This window comes from Ascaphus truei, chromosome 8, assembly GCF_040206685.1.
Source record: "Ascaphus truei isolate aAscTru1 chromosome 8, aAscTru1.hap1, whole genome shotgun sequence".
Lineage (NCBI taxonomy): Eukaryota > Metazoa > Chordata > Amphibia > Anura > Ascaphidae > Ascaphus > Ascaphus truei.
In genome coordinates, this window is record NC_134490.1 from 75434727 (window position 1) to 75455450 (window position 20724).

Below are 20724 nucleotides of genomic sequence, written 5' to 3' on the forward strand. Positions count from 1 at the left end.
TTGATGGACGTACGTCTTTTTTCAGCCTCATCTACTATGTAACTACTATATGTAACTATGTTATGTTACTAACTTTAGTGAATTAACGTGACGTTAACTTAAGAGTAAGTGCCCTGACAGAGTTTATTAAATCCGGGTCACACTGTATTGAATTGTGTTCAACTGTACAGCACATCATTCTTAAGCCCTTGTTCAACACATTGAGAAGCTGATTTCCCCTTACGGGGGAAGATTTTAGCTCCCTTTATTTCAATTCACAACATATTGAATAGGAGCCTTAGAGAGATATCAAAGCAACATAAAACAGACATGTTATTTGTGTATGCGGTGGCTTCTTACGCAATTTGTATTACCCAATTTCTATAGCAGCTATTCTCAGATTGTGAAACCTGCACCTGAGTGTTTATTTCTCTTCCTTCCTCATTTACATGGCACATTACAAGTGACTTGAAGCAATATTATTCTCCCCTGGCAATTATAAAACTCATTTACGGTTTACATTTCCAGTTTCTCTAGTAGGGCGTTTTGTTTACATATTTCATGTCTAGAAATCTACTTCTAAGTGGTGCAGTACACGTCGGTAATGTGATTCCAGTGAGTGTGTAATAGTCACATCTCTGTGTAATATATCCACTGTATATTGTTGATGTGTGATGGTTGTAAATATGTACAACATAAGTTACAATATTGTCCTCTGTTTAGGACTTGTACTGTAACAGTATTACTTTCTTAAGGTACTAATGATCACCACATGGCACATTTATAAAAGTATCACATTTATAGCACATACTGTATATAATAGCCTATATCGAAGAGGACCTCGGGTCAATAGCTCGTCGTTGAATACAATCTGCTTGTTGCATAAGTGTGTACACAGACAAGTGGCAATGTTATGCTTCAGTATTATGAATGTGTATTAGTCTTCTACTATTAAATCCAAATATTGAGCAGCAAAAACATTTCTACAGCATTAAAAAGGTGGGCTCTCTGTATTTCTTCAAAAAATGGGGTTCTGTTCTGTGTAAATAGGTTGTCGTTGAAATGATATACGCCAGCTTCTCTCTTTCAACCCTAGATACTTTTACATTCCTTGTTTTAAATGCCTGCTACCTATGCACATTTTAACTAAAGGATTGCATTTTATCAGATAGTGTCCTTGAACCACAATACAGTATATCATTTTGTAATGACTTGGGGTCTTAACAATGAGAGATTAAAGACTCTTACCTTATGTAACGCTTGTGCTGCCCACGAGCAAGACAGGAGCCCGGTACTGAGGTGGGGAAGTATAGAACCACGCACCCACAGCAGCGGAAGCGCGCCTGGCAGGCGGATTGTCAACGTAGCCGGGTCTGGGTTGGAGAGGGTCCAGATACTTGCCACGGTCTTGGGCTGGAGAGGTCAGAATTGTTGAAGTCTATAGAGCCGTGGTCTGGGTTGGAGAGGTCCGCAGAGTCGAGGGTAAGCCGGGGTCGATATCCAGAGGGGTTCAGAAGTCAAACCGGGTCGGTACACTTAGAATCAAAACTGCAAGAGAGACAAGACAGGAGCAAAGCACAACAAACGCAGGAGCTCAAGGCTACAACCAGTTATGCTCATTAAAGCAGGAGTGAATGAGCAAGGCATATATAGCAGACAGGATCCAATGAGGCAGGGGGCGGAACGCAGGCGCGGCCTCTGCGGAGGCAGGGATAGGCTGCAGGAGACAAGTGGGCAATAAGAATACTTGCCACGCAGCTGGGAGCGGTGCACTGCGTCACATGTGCGCGCTGCGTGCGAGAGAAGCGCGGCGCGTCCGAGGGGCGGAGCTTGGCTCCGTGTCAAGCATGCGCGCACTCTCTGTAAGCAGAGCGGGGGTGCACGCGCTTGTGCCAGAGCGGAGGTCCGTGCGGCGACAGGTAAGGAGGGAACACGTCACAAAGGACGTGTTCCCCGATTCCTTACACCTTGCCAGTCTGGTTATTGCTACCCACCAAGAACAATCCACAACGTTCTCACTTATTATGTGTTGAGTCAAGTGATTTCTTAATATACAGTAGCACTCCAGCAAGTTGTCTTGGGTTTAGTTAACAGTTTGATTCAGTGGCAATTGAAACAACAGCTTTTTGGGTGAGTTGTGAATTTTCTCAGCAATACTTGATCATAAATGGCATGTTTATTTAATGTATTACTGCTCCTAATATAACATTGTCATGTTATCTCTCCTGCAAAGGCGTAACATCACAGAACTGGTATTAAAATTTAAGACAGAACTTCTTTGATACGTTGTAAACTTGTGACTAATTGTTGAAATGAAAACCTATAATTTGGTATTTTCTGTTTCTAGGAGCTTGAGCAGCAGCTCATGATTGAAACCAAAAATTACAGAAAAACCATTAAGTTTTATCAGAGCTTATTGCTGAAAGGAAAGAGGAATAAAGGTAAAATGTTCTGCTTTCTAATCAATCTCTGTTTATTCGCCTTGTGAAGACAGCACCTGAAGAATTACCAAAGATGTTAAAAGGTTTTATCATCCAAAACATACTTTGCTCTATAAACAATAGCAGTAATTGAGTTTCTATCCTAACTTAGGATAAAAGATGCATTTAAAAATGAATTAGAAGTCCCAGCTGTGTGAATTAGCTTTTCCAACTCTGAAATCTCAGACGCTCTATCAAGGCAAAAATTCATTTACGGACACCTTCCCTTCTACCCGTCTTTTCATGTCTATTAGGCTGATTTTATATGTATGTATGTCTTTATTTATATAGCGCCATTAATGTACATAGCGCTTCACAGTAGTAATACACGTGACAATCATATAAATAACAAATAATACAAATAACAGATCATGGGAATAAGTGCTTCACACATAAAAGTAACATTGTAGAAGAGGAGTCCCTGCTCCGAAGAGCTTACAGTCTCATTGGTGGGGAGACCGTATGTACAAAGACAGTAGGAGGGCATTCAGGTAAGTGCGTCTGCGGGGGGCCAAGCTTTATGTATCGTGTATAGTATTAGATATAAATCACAAAAGTGGGAAATTAATTTAGATTCAAAGCAGAACTAAAAATTAATCTGGTTCATGCTTAAGATGTCATCTCCCTTAACCCTCCTCACCCCAACAACTCCATACCTATTCCTGCTGTCATAACTGCCTATAGAACTTTGCAATCAGGAAATGAGTTGATGATGAGGAATAACTGGTAGTATAGTTTTGTCAAATGACTTGGTTAAAGTTCTGCGTTTCATTTTTAAAAACCACATGTTGGTAAAACCTGCATCGTGTAGGAGCAATGGGTACACCAATAGGTTAGTTAACAATCTGCCATGGTCTTAATGTCTAGACCCAGTATTGGATTCATTTCTACGTTTGTGTTACTAACCACATTTTCTGCTGACACACACTGTCTTTTTATATTCAGTTTGATTTTCCTTAATATTCAGTGTCATTTCTATTTGTATTCTGTCTCAAGGTTCGGATGTAAAAGAAATGTTACCCAAGTTAAAAGGACATTTGGAAGAAATGAAATCAAAGGTGCAATTTCTTGAATTGGCCAAAAAATTACTTCAGGTGAGGCAAGCCAGATTTCCTAACCATACATGTTCCACGAGACTTTCAATAATGATCATTGATTGATTGGGTTGGTTCATGGTTACATAAATTGTTTATAACTTTACATTCCATTATTTTCTAAAATTAATATTAAATCAAGGACCTGAACCGTCTGTCTCTGTGTTTTATAGTCCAACTACAGTACCATGTGTATATGATTTTAATTTGATCTGATAAACATTTTTAAAGACATTCGTATATCATAGATAAATATGACGAAGATTCTGCCGTAAGACTATTAGAGAGGGGCTTTTAAAATTAAACCCAGAGTGATACTGTGCATATAAATAAGTGTATATATAAAAGCATTTATTTTTTTCCCTACCTTATCTACTATGTTACTATGTAAGTAGAGGTAATCTGTACTCCATAGTACTATCACGCTTTGAGTACTGGCACATTAGCAGGACATGCTGGCATCATATTTGGGTTGCCATAGATGGACTTCGGGTCTCAGTGGCCTTGACTGGTAGCTGGCATTAGGATGCCATGTGTATTGCCTATTTATCTTCGCTCCAATGTATTTTTCTGTGACATCTATAACAATGCTTCAGTTCATGTTCTGAACATGTCTCTACTCTACATGGAGGTTTCTTATGCAGAGCAATGGGGTCTTGAACAATGTGAGCTTCCTACAGTAGCAAACCTTACAAGGCATGAGATAGAGTTGAACCCTTCTGATGACTCCTCATTTCTGCTGATCTATAACGAGAAAGGACAAACTAGTCACAGCAAATTAAAAAGCCTACAAGCTGGGACACCCCTTGGATTAATGGTGTATCTTTACTCCAGGTATACTTTTTGTTTATTTTACAATGTGCCGTTGGGATGTATTATTATTTTTTTTTTATCTTCTAATAAGGGTCTTCCCGTGTAGTGTCGCATTTATTTGGCGTGACTTATTTTAAAGGGTGATGGACGGAGTGGCCGAGTGGTAATGGTTAAAATAGGCGAACATGGTTGGATCCCCACATTCAACTCCTTATCAGTTTGATTTGTCCGTTCATCTTCTCATTTATCAGACAGAACAAATATATATTTTAATCTCATAGGAGCAGTGTTCACTGAGCCTGTAAGATTTTGAGTAGCCTGTCCGTATTGTCATTATTATCGATGGTCTTCTCCATCGCCCCCTCCTTTTATCTTTTGTAGCCCCGCTTTAGACAAACATCATATTCTTGGTCATGTTGACAATCGCATTAAGGAATACAGAGTCTAACCCACTTAAAGGAAGGGACATGCTATGTATGCTATGTATTTAAATGGTAGTATTTGCATACCGCATGTTTGTAATTTCCCTTTGCATCATTTTGTTCCTTCATGAAATGAAAGGAGCATGTTTATGAATGCATTTGATGTAAACGACTTAAAACTTGGACTTTGTTTTTCTTGATGTGTTAAAAAGAAAAGCCGTTATTGCAATCAATTCATGAATGTAAATCAAAATCTAAATGTAAAATGTGTAATGTGAATCCTCCCTAACCTCCACTATACCACATAACCTCTGTGATTCATTCACTAAAGCAATACTAGGGCTAAATTGGACTCCAGTACCTTAAAGATGCAATCCCACATAGTCGGACAGTTGAATTTCTTAGGGGTCTCTGAATGGAGAAGTGTTTGTCAATCAAGTGTTTTCTTTCCCCTTAACCCAACCCATCCTGATCAGAGAACCAGTGACATTAAAGGGAGGGGACAGGGGGGCTGTGGGTGTACAATCCTCCGGCTGAACACAGTGACATCACACAAAAGGGAGCAGCCAGAGGAAATCAAACCCCTCCCAAGTCTACATTTGTAAAAATAATGACCTATATATATAGGTGTCAGATCTGTGTAAATAAAGACATCAATTACCCAGATGAGACCCCTTAAACATGTCACTGTAATAAATTCCCTTTGGTCCTAGGAGGGATTACCCCGTAATTCCAAATAATCTGTTAAAAGCATGCTAATGCCAAAAAAAAAAAAAAAAAAACAGTTTAAGAGCTAAATTGTTAAAGGGAATAAACACTACTAATGACGGTTTTGGGTGGGAAAAACATTGTGCGAGGTTCAATACATTCCGTGGGGATAGGTGGTGAGGAAGAATAACAAAGATAGATGTGAGCCAGATCTGGGTCCATGGATATGATAAAGAATGAATATAAAATAACTTGACAAGATCATTGTTTGCCTTTTATTACATTGTATCATTTTAATATAATGTAGCCTTATGAGAGACATCCATAAAACCGTAGCAGGTCATGACAACTACAATAAAACCAATAAACTGTCTGCCTAAAAAAGCATAAAATGTGAGTTTCTTTATTAAGATTGTAGCTCTCAATACCAAGTCTGTTTAGTCAGATGTGTGTCCTAAATCTGTTATGCTTGCTAAATAAATAATGGCATCTGCGTAGAATAAAATTATCCTCACCTACTAAACAGCAATATATTCAACCATATTTCTTTATGATCTACATGAATACAACGCCTATTCTTTATATTATATAATAAACACATGGTATGTGCAGCAGTGCTTGCAAAGTATTGTTCTAGCGGGAAAGCGTTAAAAGAAAATTACACATACACGTATATCATTATTCTAAAGCTGTTCCATATATTTAGGGTCACATTGTATCAAAGTGAAAGCAGTGAAATTCTGTGGCAAAAAAAATGCATCAAAGTTACAAATCCTATTGATTTGAATGGGATTGGTTTCCTTTGATACAGATGGTGCAATAATTTTGACACAGAATTGCACCACTTCTGCCTTGATATATATTTCCCAAGGAGCGCCAATCCCAGAGGGTTTATAATCACCTTTTAGTGCCACGAGCACAGGGGCTTACAATCAAGGCAAAGGTGGTGCAATTTGGGGACAGAAAACTGGGCCATACTGTACGTATCAAAGAAAAAAGTCCTGTTGAAATGAATAGGATTTATTTATTCCTTTCAACCATCTGGACCAATATGTTTGCTTGAAACACATGCAGGGGGCAAACAGACTTAGCCAAGGTCACTGTGAGCGTTGGCACTGGTGTTCATACTGGATTCCCTGCTTTACATGCACTGTCCTAATCGCTAAGCTACTTCAGCACCAGCAGTACATTATACTACGAAACCTGGGTGGTATGTTTTACTGCTAAAGACAAACATGACACGTTTTTTTCTTAGCATTGTAATACAAAAAAAAGATGTTAAGGTCTGCTCAATATGAAACATTACCTTTGTAATGGAGCTTTGATGCCAGTATAGTCATATTTAAAACAATGGGACATAAAAGTTTGCACTAAAGATATATGAAATCATTGCCTGCTTATTGTAATCCTCCAAAATGTCACCAGACATTTAAAATACTCACATTTAATAGCAGCGTCATATTTATTTGCAGTCTTAAAATTTTTACCTTTTATTAACGGTCTCCTAAAAGTATGTTATTTGTTACATAGGTGGACAGCAGCGGGTCCCCGGCTTCCCAACATATATGCCGGGAACGCTAACTGGTTGTTTAACCTATGGGTGCCAACGTCATGCTTATCGAGCGTTCGTTTCCAGGGGAGATTGCGCCATGTGCTGTTGTGTAGGGAAATGAAAAAGGAAGCCTCTTCCATTTCCCGGTTATGAGCTACCGCAGTCACGTGATCGGCATTTGCCTTAGGCTGAGTCCATAGAAGGCACGTTCCTGCTGAGCCGTGCGGACGCTCCGCGCTGAGCCCCTGCATCCTCCATGAGGATGTCTTTAGAGGGGGCTCACGCGAGCGTCCGCAGGCGTGCTGAGGTGCTGGATTTTTCAGCCGACAGCCAAACTGTTTTTCAGAGCGCTGTCGGCTGAAAACATCCAATCAGCGCGGAGCAGCGTCAACGTCACGGCGCCGTGATGTCGGCACGTTGACGTCGGTGCGTCGCGGGCGATTGGCCCAGCGACGTCACTGCCCCGCCTCCCTCAGTCTCCCCCCACCTCCCGATTGCGCCCGCTGGCTCGCCTGCATGGGCATGAAATCGCGCAGATTTCAGCAGGCACGCCTCAACCCTGCTACCCCCTCTATGGCCCCAGCCATAGGTGCTGTGGCACGCTGATGGCTCAACCCCTCCCCCGCCCCCCTCCGGCACTCAAGTGGTTAAATCCTACCCGCGTCACGCGAACCAATAGGAAGCCACAACAGGTGACGTTGCAGCTTTCTATTTGCCGGTGTAACGTGGTAGATTGAAACCACTATTTTGTTTAGCTTGGATAGGGCAGTACCTCGTATACTAGTTTTACAGGGAAGTATCCACAGAACCAGGGGGTCCTCGAAGCTGAAATGAACACCGTTCAGTCTCTGCTTCCCACCTATGTAAAATAAGAGCAGGGGGGAGATGGGACACGGCATTTATTACTATACCTGGTGTTATCTTTTGTCTCATATATAATTTTCTTGTTTTTTTTATAGCAATGTCGTATTAGATGGGTATGTTCAACAATTCCTCTACACTTTCCGATATTTCTGCACTCAAGAAGATCTTTTGCAGTTTCTTATTGACAGAATTAATAATACGTTGCCAAGGTAATGCGTTTATTCTCTGGAAACAAATCACATTAGCTCTCCGCTTTCTTTCAAATCAATGTTTTTATCAGCAGACATACATATAGCAGATCATGTTAATCTTGTTTCAGTAGTGAAGGTTTATTTCTTATGCCACTATATTGGTAATGTCTAGAAATGTTGTAGCTTGTATATTACAAGGCTGTAATCTAGCTACATAAACTAGATGGAAAATATAAATATCAGCTTTCTGTACTGTAATGATTAACCAGCATTATATTAAAAAGTTTGTACTATTCAAGTACTTTATATTCGATTGTAACAATTTCAATATTGCATCTGGTAAATCATGGTTAACGTAGAATAAATAAGATTATACAGTATGCTTGAAAACAGAACAGTAATTTATTTTCTTATGAATAAGTGATTAGTCAAAAACATTTGTAGTTTTCATCCTTTAGAATATGGAAATAATAATACTGTATATTAATATATTAAGGAATACCAATGATTGCATTAAGTTCAACATTGTTAGTATTACGCATTTTTATCATCCATTCCTGGTTGGCTAGTCTTACCTAGCCTATGTCTTTAATGGCCATTATATACATGGGCCTAATGCCAGCCTTAGGTAGGTGATGCAAATTGACGGTATTAGCGGTAGCCCAATATCAGCAGGTATAAGAGTTGAAAGAGTAGCATGTGAATATATTGTCGTGGTTAAATCTTCATTTGCGATGCAGTCATTAAATGTAATGCTCTTGCATATCTAATTAGCCCACACTTATCACTGAGATAAAATGAATTATTTTTTTTTGCTGCGTTATTTAGGCCTTAAACCTTTCGGAAATGCGGCTGTAAAAATGTATTTCTATTTAATCATTAACTCACAGCAATATCATTTTTGAAGGAATAAAGCTGAAGGTGAACAAATGATTTATTTAATAGATTGTTCCCTTAAAAAAAATAAACAGTTATATGTTTTTTTTCATAAGTAACTACCTAGGGCAGGGGGCAAACTCCAGTCCTCAAGGGCCACCAACAGGTCGGGTTTTAAGGATATCCCTGCTTCAGCACAGGTAATTCTGACTGAGCCACTAATTGAACTACCTGTGCTGCAGCAGGGATATCCCTAATGCCTGGCCTGTTGGTGGCCCTTGGCGACTGGAGTTGGCACCTTTATAACTGGGCCTGTAACTCTAGAAGTGGGGGGTCCCGGACCTGAAATCAATGCGGTTCAGCTCCGGAGACCCCCTGCTACAATACTGTAATATTAAAATGAAATAAAACCCCATGATCACATGTTAGAGGCGCGCAGGTAGAGTGACTGATTCAGCCTCTCTCTTACTGCGCATCTCTTACAGACAGGTAGACCCCTGTTGTGTTAATCCGATGGGCCATTAGTCTGTTGTGGCAAATCTAGCAAAGATCTCCGGGAGATCTCGAAAAAAAATGAGAGAAATGGTTGTATAACGGCCGCTGCATCTGTATTGGTTCCATTCATTCTGTTTGGTCTTATGTGGGAATCCAATACTCCCATTCTACACCTACTTAATATACTGACATGCTAGTAGAACTTGTTACAAAAGTTGTTATTATTATTAGGTGCATACTGCTGTGTTATATATATATATATATATATATATATATATATATACCTAAAAATGGTTCCTGATTTTGCCAATAGTGCATATTTTGTTACAAATAATTCCATGCCTGCTCAGTTATGTAATGTGTTCAATTAACTTATTGTATTACTAGAGGAGAGATGGATTCTTCACCCACGTACACAAAAATCTATCAGCGGGCTCTAATTCTCCTACAAACTTGGATTGAAGACTGTTGGCATACCGATTTCTCCCCAAATCCAGGTCTTTTAGATAAATTGGAAGATTTAATTAATTCACAGGTATTTCATTTGAATTGGAGTATAAATATTTTGGTGGGTAAAATACATTTCCCAGAGTATATTCACAATTGACTTGAATGTGTTGTAGCCTATTCCAGAACATTACGCTATTAAGTGCACAATTTTATGTTATAGGAACTGTGAAATTAAGCCAGCTGTAGCCCGTCAACGGTGTATTGTTCCCTCATGTAGTGTGTATCATATTGAATAAAAAAATCAGATATTGTTGCATGTTATAATACCTGTTAATGGTCCTGTATGACAGTCCATACATGTGAGCTCAAGCTTCTGCATATACAAGTCTCGATGGTACACACTCCAAGCACAAATTGCAGGATCCCTTCGGCCGTGTCCATAGTGCAGCAGACGTTGTTCGCGCCGAAAACAAACAGTAGGAGTCCAATGTGCATTTGTATAGTGCACGAGCGCAAAGGGCGACCGGTACTTTGCGCGACAAACTTGTTTGAATTTGCCACGTGACGGCCAGGTCACATGAGCGGTTTGCCCAATCAGCTCCGTGACACGCCCCCCCATCGCACAAACATGCAGGCCACGGCTCTCGGCAAGTACAGGCACGTGTAACATCACACTTTCGGTCGCGCGCCTGTTCTATATTCGAGGCCTTAGAGACCTCTCCTAGTGCGCGTGCGCGACTGAGCAATGGCGCGACCACGTTTTGAAAAGACAAAAAAAAGTATTTTCAAGTGGCGGCCGCGTCACGTGAGCGGTTCAGCTAATCATGGCGAATCAGCGCCGTGATATCATAGCCACGCCTCTGCCACGCCCCCCAACGCCTGAAACACTGAAAAGAGATCGCTTGGGTGTCGGACGCGCGCCGCGCCATGCATGCGCTCAAGCACACAGTATGATCTCAGCTTTTATAAAGGTGGTGCACTGTAGCCTTACTCTTGAGCAACATTTCCTTGGTGAGACAAAGTTTCACAAACATAATTCTTTTTGGCTGTGTTATGCAAATGTCACAGCTTTCTGTGGAGAGTATTGCACAGCCATTGGAACAAATCTTCAGTTACGTGTTTTGCTTTGAATAGATCTGTGTAACCTACTGACGTATAGAATTGTGAAGCCACCGACCCAGGCTGAAGATTTGGAAAAGGTTATTGGAGTACTACCAGGTTACCTAGGTGCAGACACTTGAAATAAAATGCAGTTGGTTAAATCATAAATTACTTTATTTGAACTTTTCAAATGACTGCAGGCATATATTGTAATATGATGGGAACTTTATTTCATAGCCAAAATACACAATTCCTGTCCCAAAGATATTACAGAGATCTATGGGCAAGATTCACTAACCTAAAATATGGGTTATTATTGCCCTGCAATCCCATGTTAACTACTACTTAAATCAATGGCAGCTAATGAGGGATTGCAGTGTGATCACCCATATCAAAGGTTAATAAAGAATCCAGAAGCATGTTCTGATGGGACACACAGGCCCAGAACCACAAAAGGGTGCTAAACTCTAGCACGCCTTTACTCCCATTCATATGAGCTGAGCTGCATGGTTCTGGGCCACAAACTCTACTTTAGTATCTACTCTAGAGACTCAGGCTTTAACAGCAAAGCCATTCTCTTGTAGCTTTGTGCATTTTTCTTTGTTTTGCATAATTAAATTACCTATAGAACTGGTTTTCTAAAACAAAACAAGTATTGCACCCATTGGGTTCATATAACATAACATATTTACATTTACAATACGTTTTAGATTCTTCCAAGAGATGACCACGGTGAATACTTGATGACATTACTGCAAGAAGTTTCCAATAAGAAATACACAATTTCCTCTCCAAGCTACAGTTCTGGAGATAAGAAGGATGACACAAAATCTTTACACTCACTGTGCACAAAGTTGTCTGAAGATAATGTCTCCAGAAAGGTTTGTGAAGTTTTATTCCATCCTTTTCTGAATAGTCAGAAATATCAGAGGACATTAATTTATGTGAAAACGGCATAGGATGTTTTATGAACATTAAGTGTATATTTCTTATAGGCAGTTCATAGATACAATTATAAAGCCTCTTTGCACACTCACAAGTGTCTTCTTATTCATGTGTATTGGACACACATGACAAAGAAACCTTTTGCATGACACCTATGAAGAACTCTTTTGATGGTATGTTCACCTTTTCAGTGCCCGAATGTCCATGAAAATATTGTTAAAAGAGCAGGTAGGTGCACTCAAAATGATGGTGAAGAGCTGCCATGGGTGCTCAGAAAGCCCCAGCATATTGGGGTATAGCAGGTCCTGGGAAGAAAGAAGCTCTTTCACTTTCAGCTCTTTCAAGAACCATCACTCCAATGGTTTTGGCAGAAATTGTTATAGTGCAAACGTACAAGGATCAATGTTTTGGTCCTAGTGTGGACCTTGACTATACATTAAACTATAGTGCCAGGAACATCCCAGCACGACAAACAAGGGATGGCTTTGTTCTATCCCACCCTCCGTCACTATATCCCCATAGTCCATCATTGGCATTAGCATCTGCTAATGGTGTTCCTCTAAGCCAGAATAACCTTTTAAGAGGTAGAAAACTAGTGGTTTATATGTTTAACTGAAGATGAACAGAGTTTGTAAGGTGATTTAGAAGATTTCAGCTGTATCCAATTACTCTCTTTTTTTGCAGAGCTTTAACTGGAAACTCTCCAAAGGTAATGGACCCAATGTACCTAACCAGAAAGATAAGCCATACACCATCGCATCGGCGATACCTCGACCATGCTATCCTAGTTTTGTTGAAGAGTTTTCCTTGGCTTACATTAAAGCAGATGAGCGTGGAACATACTCTGTATATGAATGCAGTGTTCATCAGATCTCTTCTCAATTAACATTAATCCAAGAGGTAAATCATGTTTACAGACAATGGTATGTGACTACTGTATTTTGGCTTTGTTTAACTGGTTTATTTATTTCACCAGTACAAAATTCATTGATTATTCTGCACCTCCGCTTCGGAGAACTCGTATGTCTTGTCTTAGAATGTGACCATATATATTTTGTTATCTTTAGAAAGTCTTATATCTTATGTGAAAGCTATGTAGGAAATATTCTATTGTTCGTTCAAATGGCCAGTCCCGATTTGGGGTAGATAGCAATTCTTTTGATTAAAGCAGCAATCCCCCATACTCCAATTTTATTTTTTTACAGATGCCGGGACCTGAAGTGCACTTTTTTTAAAAATCTCGGATGACCCCTTTTTTCCTAAATATTTACTTGATGTGCTGGTGTTTCTGGTTCCTTTTGGGAAATCGGCATGGCTGTCATCCATGCCTCATTTCAATGGGCCACTAGGAACCCGCAATATCATTAGAGCATGATGTCGTGGCTTCGTATTGTACGACCACGGCAGCCATCTTTAATTTTACCAGCACACAAAAGGTACATTTATGGGATCATGGGACTCCCTGTTCAGATTCTGTTACCGGGGTGGGAAGGGGTGGAGCTGGATCACGCTAGCTTATTCAGCTTTAGGGCCCCCCAGTTACTTGTAGTTTTCTCTGCCAGGTCACATGCCGGGTATTGAAGATAGCGCTGGTGGTATCCAATAGGAATTTGCCGTGTCGTCCGATGCGGCTTCCTTTTGGCTTCTGCTTTGGTGGCCATTTTGTTTCCCCGGGACCGATAACTGTTGGTATCTGCAGAACCGGGGACAATTGGTGACCTGTGACGCAGACAAATATAAACTAAATTCTACCCATCTCTATGAATAATTGTATTTGAATGTACAACTCTTAGTTAGGCCCAATGAGTTGCGGGGTAATTTTAATACAGTCTCTCCTTGTCACTCTCCCACTGACTTACTTTTCAGATTCTTAGCCACCTCTTTTTCTCCCACTTAATTATTTCTGTTACATCTATCCTCAGTCTTTGTCCCTCTGTTCCCTCCCTATCCTGTTCTGCTCCATCTCATTACCCTATTCACCTCTGTCTTACCTTTTCCTCCCCATCTGTTTCTACATATCTCCCTCTATCTCCTCCATTTATCAAGAGGGGAAGAGGCCTGTACTTCTGCACAACTCCACTAGAGGGAGCTAAAGACTGTGGACTCACATATAAATAAGTATAAATACAATTACAATTCTGACCAGAACTAGTTTTGAGAACAGATTCATGAATCTGGAGTATTGGTTTTATTAATCAGGACTCGGGTGTCCGTGAAAAGTATTAACAAATGGACATATGAAAAGGTTTACTCCAGGCCATTCTTGTGGACAGTTTCCGATTATATTGATTTACACAAACATGCATACTTTACACACATCTCTCCTCCTCTCAGCGAGGCTTTACTGGAGTGTAGGAACCAAAAACCATGTCCTTATGATACTGTTAGTGCTGCAGGTCCTTCGGACGCCGAGAGTTAGAAATGTAAGGCATTTTTTCGCATCTCTAGTGTCCTTCTCTTATAGGTCTTAAAGTAAGCGTGGCTTGCTGTTTGTATTATTAGTTGTCCTAGTTAGTTTGCATTTGACCTAGAAGTGGTGAGGCATTACTATGAGAAACATGGCAGCCTTTTTTATCCATTCAAAAAACAAATGTATGGGTATATAGCTACAAGGAAGGAGCGACTCGGTGAGCAAAGGCACGGACTCTGGAAACAATGACACTAAGTTTGACGCAGGGGAGCCGGGTTCAATTCCCGGTGTCAGCTCCTTGTGACCTTGGGCAAGTCACTTTATCTCCCTGTGCCTCAAGCACCAGCAACATAGATTGTAAGCTCATCTGGGCAGGGACTGTGTCTGTAACATTCCCATGTGCTGCGTACCACGCACTATACTGTAATTGCGAAGCGCTTCTAGTTCCATTGGGAGAAAAGCGCTATATGAAATAAAAGTTATTATTACAACATAAAAAAAAGTCAGGAACATTTCTGGGTAAGAGTCAACACAAAAGAAAATATCTGATTTTGTCACTTTTTTATTATTATTATTATTATCAGGAAATGTTCCAGAAAAGCCATCCAGTACATTTTTTGAATTCAAGAGCACTGGGCGTTAAAGATAAATCAACTAATGTGTCAAAGTAAGTCTACTTGAACTATTATCATTAGGTTTACTTACAAATGCCAGAGCTGACTATAACACATCACAAAACCTTTTGTTTAACAGCTGTTGCTATTTCCCCAGTCTTCACCATTCCTGATCGCAGTACCAGGAAAGCAGTAAATATTGTTACAATTGCAGGAGAGAGTGTGAAGTTGTCTCAACACATTCCCTTCCTATATACAGCAAATAAAAATACCACGTGTGAGCACATTCACATGTCTCAGACAGGTCTGCAACCCCGCCTTTCCCCATAATCACTCTGCATACAATACTTCCCCTGCAGCCAGGGATTCTGGGTATTGACATGCAAATAAGGACTCACAATGTGTCATTTATTGCTTCTTATTCATTTAAAGGAGCTTTTCATGCCGTGTTCATTTTTTCCATTTTTTTAACACCGATTCGAAGCAGGGGGGGCTCCGGAGTTGAACCCCATTAATGTCAGCTCCGGGGACCCTCTGCTTCATGAGATACTTACCTCCTTAGGGGGTGCCAGTAGCCGCTCCGACTGAGTTTTAACGTTTAAAGCTCCCGCGTCACGCAGGCCAATAGGAAGTCGAACTGGATGATGTCACAGGTTTCTATTGGCCCGCGGGACGCGGGAGCTTTGAAACGTCGCCATTACATGAACCCTAGTAACTGAGTGGAGCGGCTACCGGTACCCACTGCGGAGGTAAGTATCTCCAGAAGCAGGGGGTCACCGGAGCTGAAATGAATGGAGTTCAGCTTCGGAGACCCCGTGCTTCAATCCTGTGTCTAAAACAAGAAAAAGGGCCAGCTTGAGTTGCCTCTTTAACATGGACCCCTGTATATGCAATCATTCATACTAGGCTTTTAGAAGAACTATACTTTTTGTGTAGAATTAGTTTTTATGGAATACATTTGTGAATGGATGAGTTGATTTCTATAACAGGTTTAAACACACTTCCCCAGCAGTGCAAGATCTTTGCAACACTTTCCTGTTTGTGATAATTTCTTGCCATTATTCCCAACAGTTTGTGCTGCAAACTGTAACAATAGATAACGTTACTTTACTAACATCGGGGATATATTGTAGCTGCTGATTGAAACAGAAAGGCTGCCATTTAGTGAACCCAGGGAAGCAGGATCTTTGCTGATCGATCACAGGAGAATGTATCGATCTGCAGTTTAGGTCATTCGTTTTCAAGAAAGGTAATCAAAGGCTGCAGATATTAAAACAAAAACAAGACAAACAAACCTTTTTGCCTTCCTCTGGATTAATAACTAAGTACGGATATAGGATAAAGTATCTGTCTAAATTTAGCATAGATTGAACTTGATGGACGCATGTCTTTTTTCAACCTCATCTACTATGTAACTATGTAACAAAAATATATATATTTTAAAGACTCTCTTTAAAAGTGTAGAAAAAAAAATACTTATTCTTGTTTGCCAAAACCATTTATAAACCAATCACCTACAACTAACCTTTTAAAAACACACAGCTGTCCTTAGCGCATCTTGGTACAAGGAGGGAATGCTCATTTGATTATTTACAGTAGCATACCATCTGCATTTGAATCTACTCCTCTAGTATGTAAATTCAATAGAAAGAAAAAGTTCACATTATTATAAAATCTGCTCCTGCATTAGCACTATGTGCATCTGTTTGTGTTTCCCAGGACTTTTTGTCTCGAGACCCTTCCTGGTGAAGTTTGCAGTCTGTTTTTGCCAAACTGCACGCAAGAAAAGTATATGTTACAGTTGCTACGATTTGCAGATAATGTCAGTACTTGGGTTTCTGCAGAGATTGTGACATGTCATACTTCCAAGGTTAGTGTTGCATGTTGGTTAGATAACACAGTGGTTTATCGTGGGTTTCATACACACTGTCCAACATATTTAGTAAATGGTTATTGTTGTAAGTACAAGTTGAGAACATATTCCACAGCTTAGTACAATAGACAAGATGTATTAAAATTATATCTTTTAACTACACAAATAGCAGCGTGACACATTGAGCAAAATCTTCTTAACCATCATTTCTGAGTATCTTCCAGATGAAAATACACTAGCCATCCACTTTTTGATATCTGTAAAGCTTCTTTAAAAAAAAATTTGCTTTTTCTTGTGTTTTTAATATGTTCCTAATTGTGTCATGGTCTGTTATATATTTTTGCAATCCTCTTTTCTAGTTGCAGGCAAGCATACTGACCAAATTTCTTCTCATTGCAAAATTATGCTATGAACAACGGGATTTTGCAACCGCTGTTCAAATATTGGGAGGATTAGAAAACCTTATTGTACGACAACTCCCTGTAAGTTTTAATATTTACTTTTTAAGATCCATTTCCATAATACAGAAGACCAAATACAATAACTTTTTTTTTTTTGTAGGTTTGGAAAAGTTTACCCTCTAAAGTGTCTGAAATATTGGAAGAGCTAAAAGCTGTAGAGGTATTAAACAATAACTATTTCCTAACAAAAACAAAGAGGAATAGGGTACAAGTCAGGGTACAGAAATCAAAATGCAAAGAATATAGCCCCTTCGTCAGGTAAAATATATATACACTCTGTATACAACCCACGTGGTATTGCTTCAGAATATTCAGAAGAAGTGACGTTATCCCTAGGTAAATGGATACTCCTTGCTCAGCTTTTATTTATCAAATCGGTGATTAATGAGGTGCATTTACAGGATATTATAATGGGAAATATCGGAGGAGAGGATAGGTCTCTGAATATTGCACTCATAAGGTGGAGAATTGCTAAATTATTAAGTTTTATTAAAAAAATGTTTTTAAATAAAGTCCGGTTTTTAGAACAAAAACTTAGTGCAACATAATTATATACAGTGATATAATTTAATTAAGTATGCAGTTTCCAAGGGCTAAAGTAGTATAGTATAATGTCTTATGGTATATTGACATAAATATTTATATATAAGAAGAATACCAGGTGGTGGTGGATAAATTACACCCAATTTGTAATAATTATTAAATGTTTGTCATAATAGGCAACCAGGTGTTTTAGTCATAAACATATGGGTGTATATCAATTCGTATACTGGATAGTATAGCGGCTCTATTGCAGTGATATATAGAGAAGGCAATATATTATTATTGGTCCTAATATATTGCAATAACTTGTAGTATACCGCTCGCCAATTAGCAAATATAATAGCCGGTGCACAGGGATGGTACTGGCATAGCAAGTAGAAGGAAGATAACAGAGTGATCTCCCACAGATCCCTTTTGTAGCAAGTAGAAGGAAGATAACAGAGTGATCTCCCACAGATCCCTTTTGTTAGCAAGTAGAAGGAAGATAACAGAGTGATCTCCCACAGATCCCTTTTGTTGCAAGTAGAAGGAACAAAAAGCCTCAGTGCTACAGTCAATATGACAAATGATATAGTTAAATACTTATCTGTTTTCTTTTCATAAGTGAGTGGCATTTATTTAAATTCTTTGGCCAAAGCATTTTGAGCTTGCAAACCACACCACGGTAGCCCCTTATTTGTCCTAATACTACTGTACCCACATAGGCTCTCATATTATCTAAGGCACGGCGTTTATTCGATCATTTGCGGTATTTGTGTTGTGAGCCCAGTCTCTTATTTTTTTTTTGTGTACATGATATATGCAAATGATTAACTGTGACATCCGTTTGAACATCGCAGCGTAAAACCCTTGCTTGATGGATGTACACACAAGGTTATTTATTGTCCCACTGATTTTCTGTGCACTTTATGCTACATTGCACCTGACAAAGAGGTCTCAGCCCTGGAAAAGTGGTTATTTCACGTTTCTTCCCGATAGAATGCAGCAGAAGGTTCTTCAGAATCACAGTACGGTTTCTGTGTGCGGCGGAGACCAACCTTTGATGTCGCTATATTAGTGATGATATCGTCTGTTTCTAATCCTGGTTTTTCTTACTAGGTGTTTTTAAAGAGTGACAGCTTGTGTTTGATGAAAGGAGACAGATTCAGAACGTTACCCACAATTCCTTCAGCTTATCTTTTAGCAATGCATGTACAGCAGCTTGAAACGGGTGGTTTCACCATGGCCAATGGGGCTTTTAAATGGAATAAGCTTAGGTGAGTGGAATAGATATTAGAGACAACTGTTTCTGAAACATTTCAAACTAAAGAGAATAGATGTGTATGAATCAACAACTAAATCAATTATTGCTTTTATTTTACTTACATTTAAACTTGTATTTTGCCAAGAGTATTTTATGGGCTATAACATTACATACACAATGTCAACACTTACACTTTCTAGTTGTGTGTATTAATGAAAAATCCTTTAGTACGGTGCTTAAAGATTGATTAGATTGGTGAGACAGTAGGGTTTTATCAACATATGTATGGAAATATATGCTGATTTTATTTTTGCAGATCCTACTGAAGAGGGTAAAAAAGGCTTTACAGCAGTGGGAAAGTGGTTCACACAGTGTTGTCAATTAAAAGATTTTAGCCAGTAGCCTCAGCACTACAATAAACACATTTCAACTAAAAAGTGAGGCCAAAGTGTTGCAATAAGAAACTACTTTTTGCAACTGCTAGACTTTGGGGCCTATGCACTTAACAGCGATAAGATACTTGTCGGCAAAAAGGCCTACTGCTGTTCCGTAAGCCCTGATAAGTCGGCGACGAGCTTTTTGGCAAATTTGTTTGCCTAAATAAATAAAAATTGCCACTTATTGGCAGCTTGTCAAACTCGTGCAATTCTAGTAGCCCTGATTAGCTTATCGAGGCTAACTACGCTCTAGAATTGAGATTTCCTCTCAAAATCGTCTCTCCAGGAAAACTTGGCAAGAAGGTGGTGATAAGCGGCGAGACAGGACTTAGAAAAATAATGCATTTTTCCTGCATCAGATTGATGCCGGGTGTCTCCTGAGCTGATACCCATTAATATCAGCTCCGGAGTCCCCCGGCATGAATCCCATGCAATAAAAATGCATTTACAGGAAACTTCATAACCTTAGCGGCTAACCGCTAAAGCAATGAAGGGTTAAGGAACAACAGCAGCTTTATTGGGGGCAGAGGGGGTGAGTGAAGCAGGTACTTGGCCCTTCATTCACCCCCTCTGCCCCCAATAAACATTACAATATGTACTACCCACCAATACACAACCCACCCCCTTTGCCTGCACATAAACCCATCATTTAATTTTCTATACACAGGACTTATACTTGTTTTCTTTTGAGTGTTATTTTTTCTGTTTCTCTTGATTGTTTGCATTAAATAGTTTGTCATCTGGATGGCTTGTTTTTATGTATTTTTTTTTCCGATTGATTAGCGTTTTTTATTCATTCTTTTGCTGGCTCCTTGTTTGAATTGATATGTTGGCTAGTGGTTGTATTAATTAATTATTTTGTTGGTTACTAGTTAAAATTCTTTAATTGTTTTGTTGGTTAGTGCTTTTATTAATTGAATTTGTTGGCTAGTGCTTTTATTTATTGAATTGTGGTGTTTATGTGCTTGTGTATGTTTTATTATTGTGTTTTTTGGGCCTTCGTGTATTTTTTAGTGTGACCCTTGACTGCTATAGTGGCTTATCATGCCCATATTATATGGATGCCAATTAATGGGTACAGGGTGGATGTAGTGGGTCTAGGGTCGGTGGTTAAGCCTCCGGGGTGGGTAGCAGGGGAGGGTGGGTTAACCCCTTAATTACTATAGCGGTTAT

At 39.5% G+C, this 20724-nt stretch overlaps 1 protein-coding gene across 1 annotated transcript in view; it reads left to right on the top strand.

The window, feature by feature from the left end:
* KNDC1 (kinase non-catalytic C-lobe domain containing 1) overlaps positions 1-20724 on the top strand; it is a 55229-nt gene that overhangs the window by 32047 nt on the left and 2458 nt on the right. The window contains exons 18-29 of the mRNA XM_075612712.1: positions 2327-2420; positions 3456-3553; positions 4185-4387; positions 8008-8121; positions 9862-10009; positions 11736-11906; positions 12655-12870; positions 14965-15047; positions 16714-16864; positions 17227-17349; positions 17429-17488; positions 18970-19127. Coding sequence (XP_075468827.1) covers positions 2327-2420; positions 3456-3553; positions 4185-4387; positions 8008-8121; positions 9862-10009; positions 11736-11906; positions 12655-12870; positions 14965-15047; positions 16714-16864; positions 17227-17349; positions 17429-17488; positions 18970-19127 — 1619 coding nt within the window. The remainder of the gene's footprint in view (positions 1-2326; positions 2421-3455; positions 3554-4184; positions 4388-8007; positions 8122-9861; positions 10010-11735; positions 11907-12654; positions 12871-14964; positions 15048-16713; positions 16865-17226; positions 17350-17428; positions 17489-18969; positions 19128-20724) is intronic.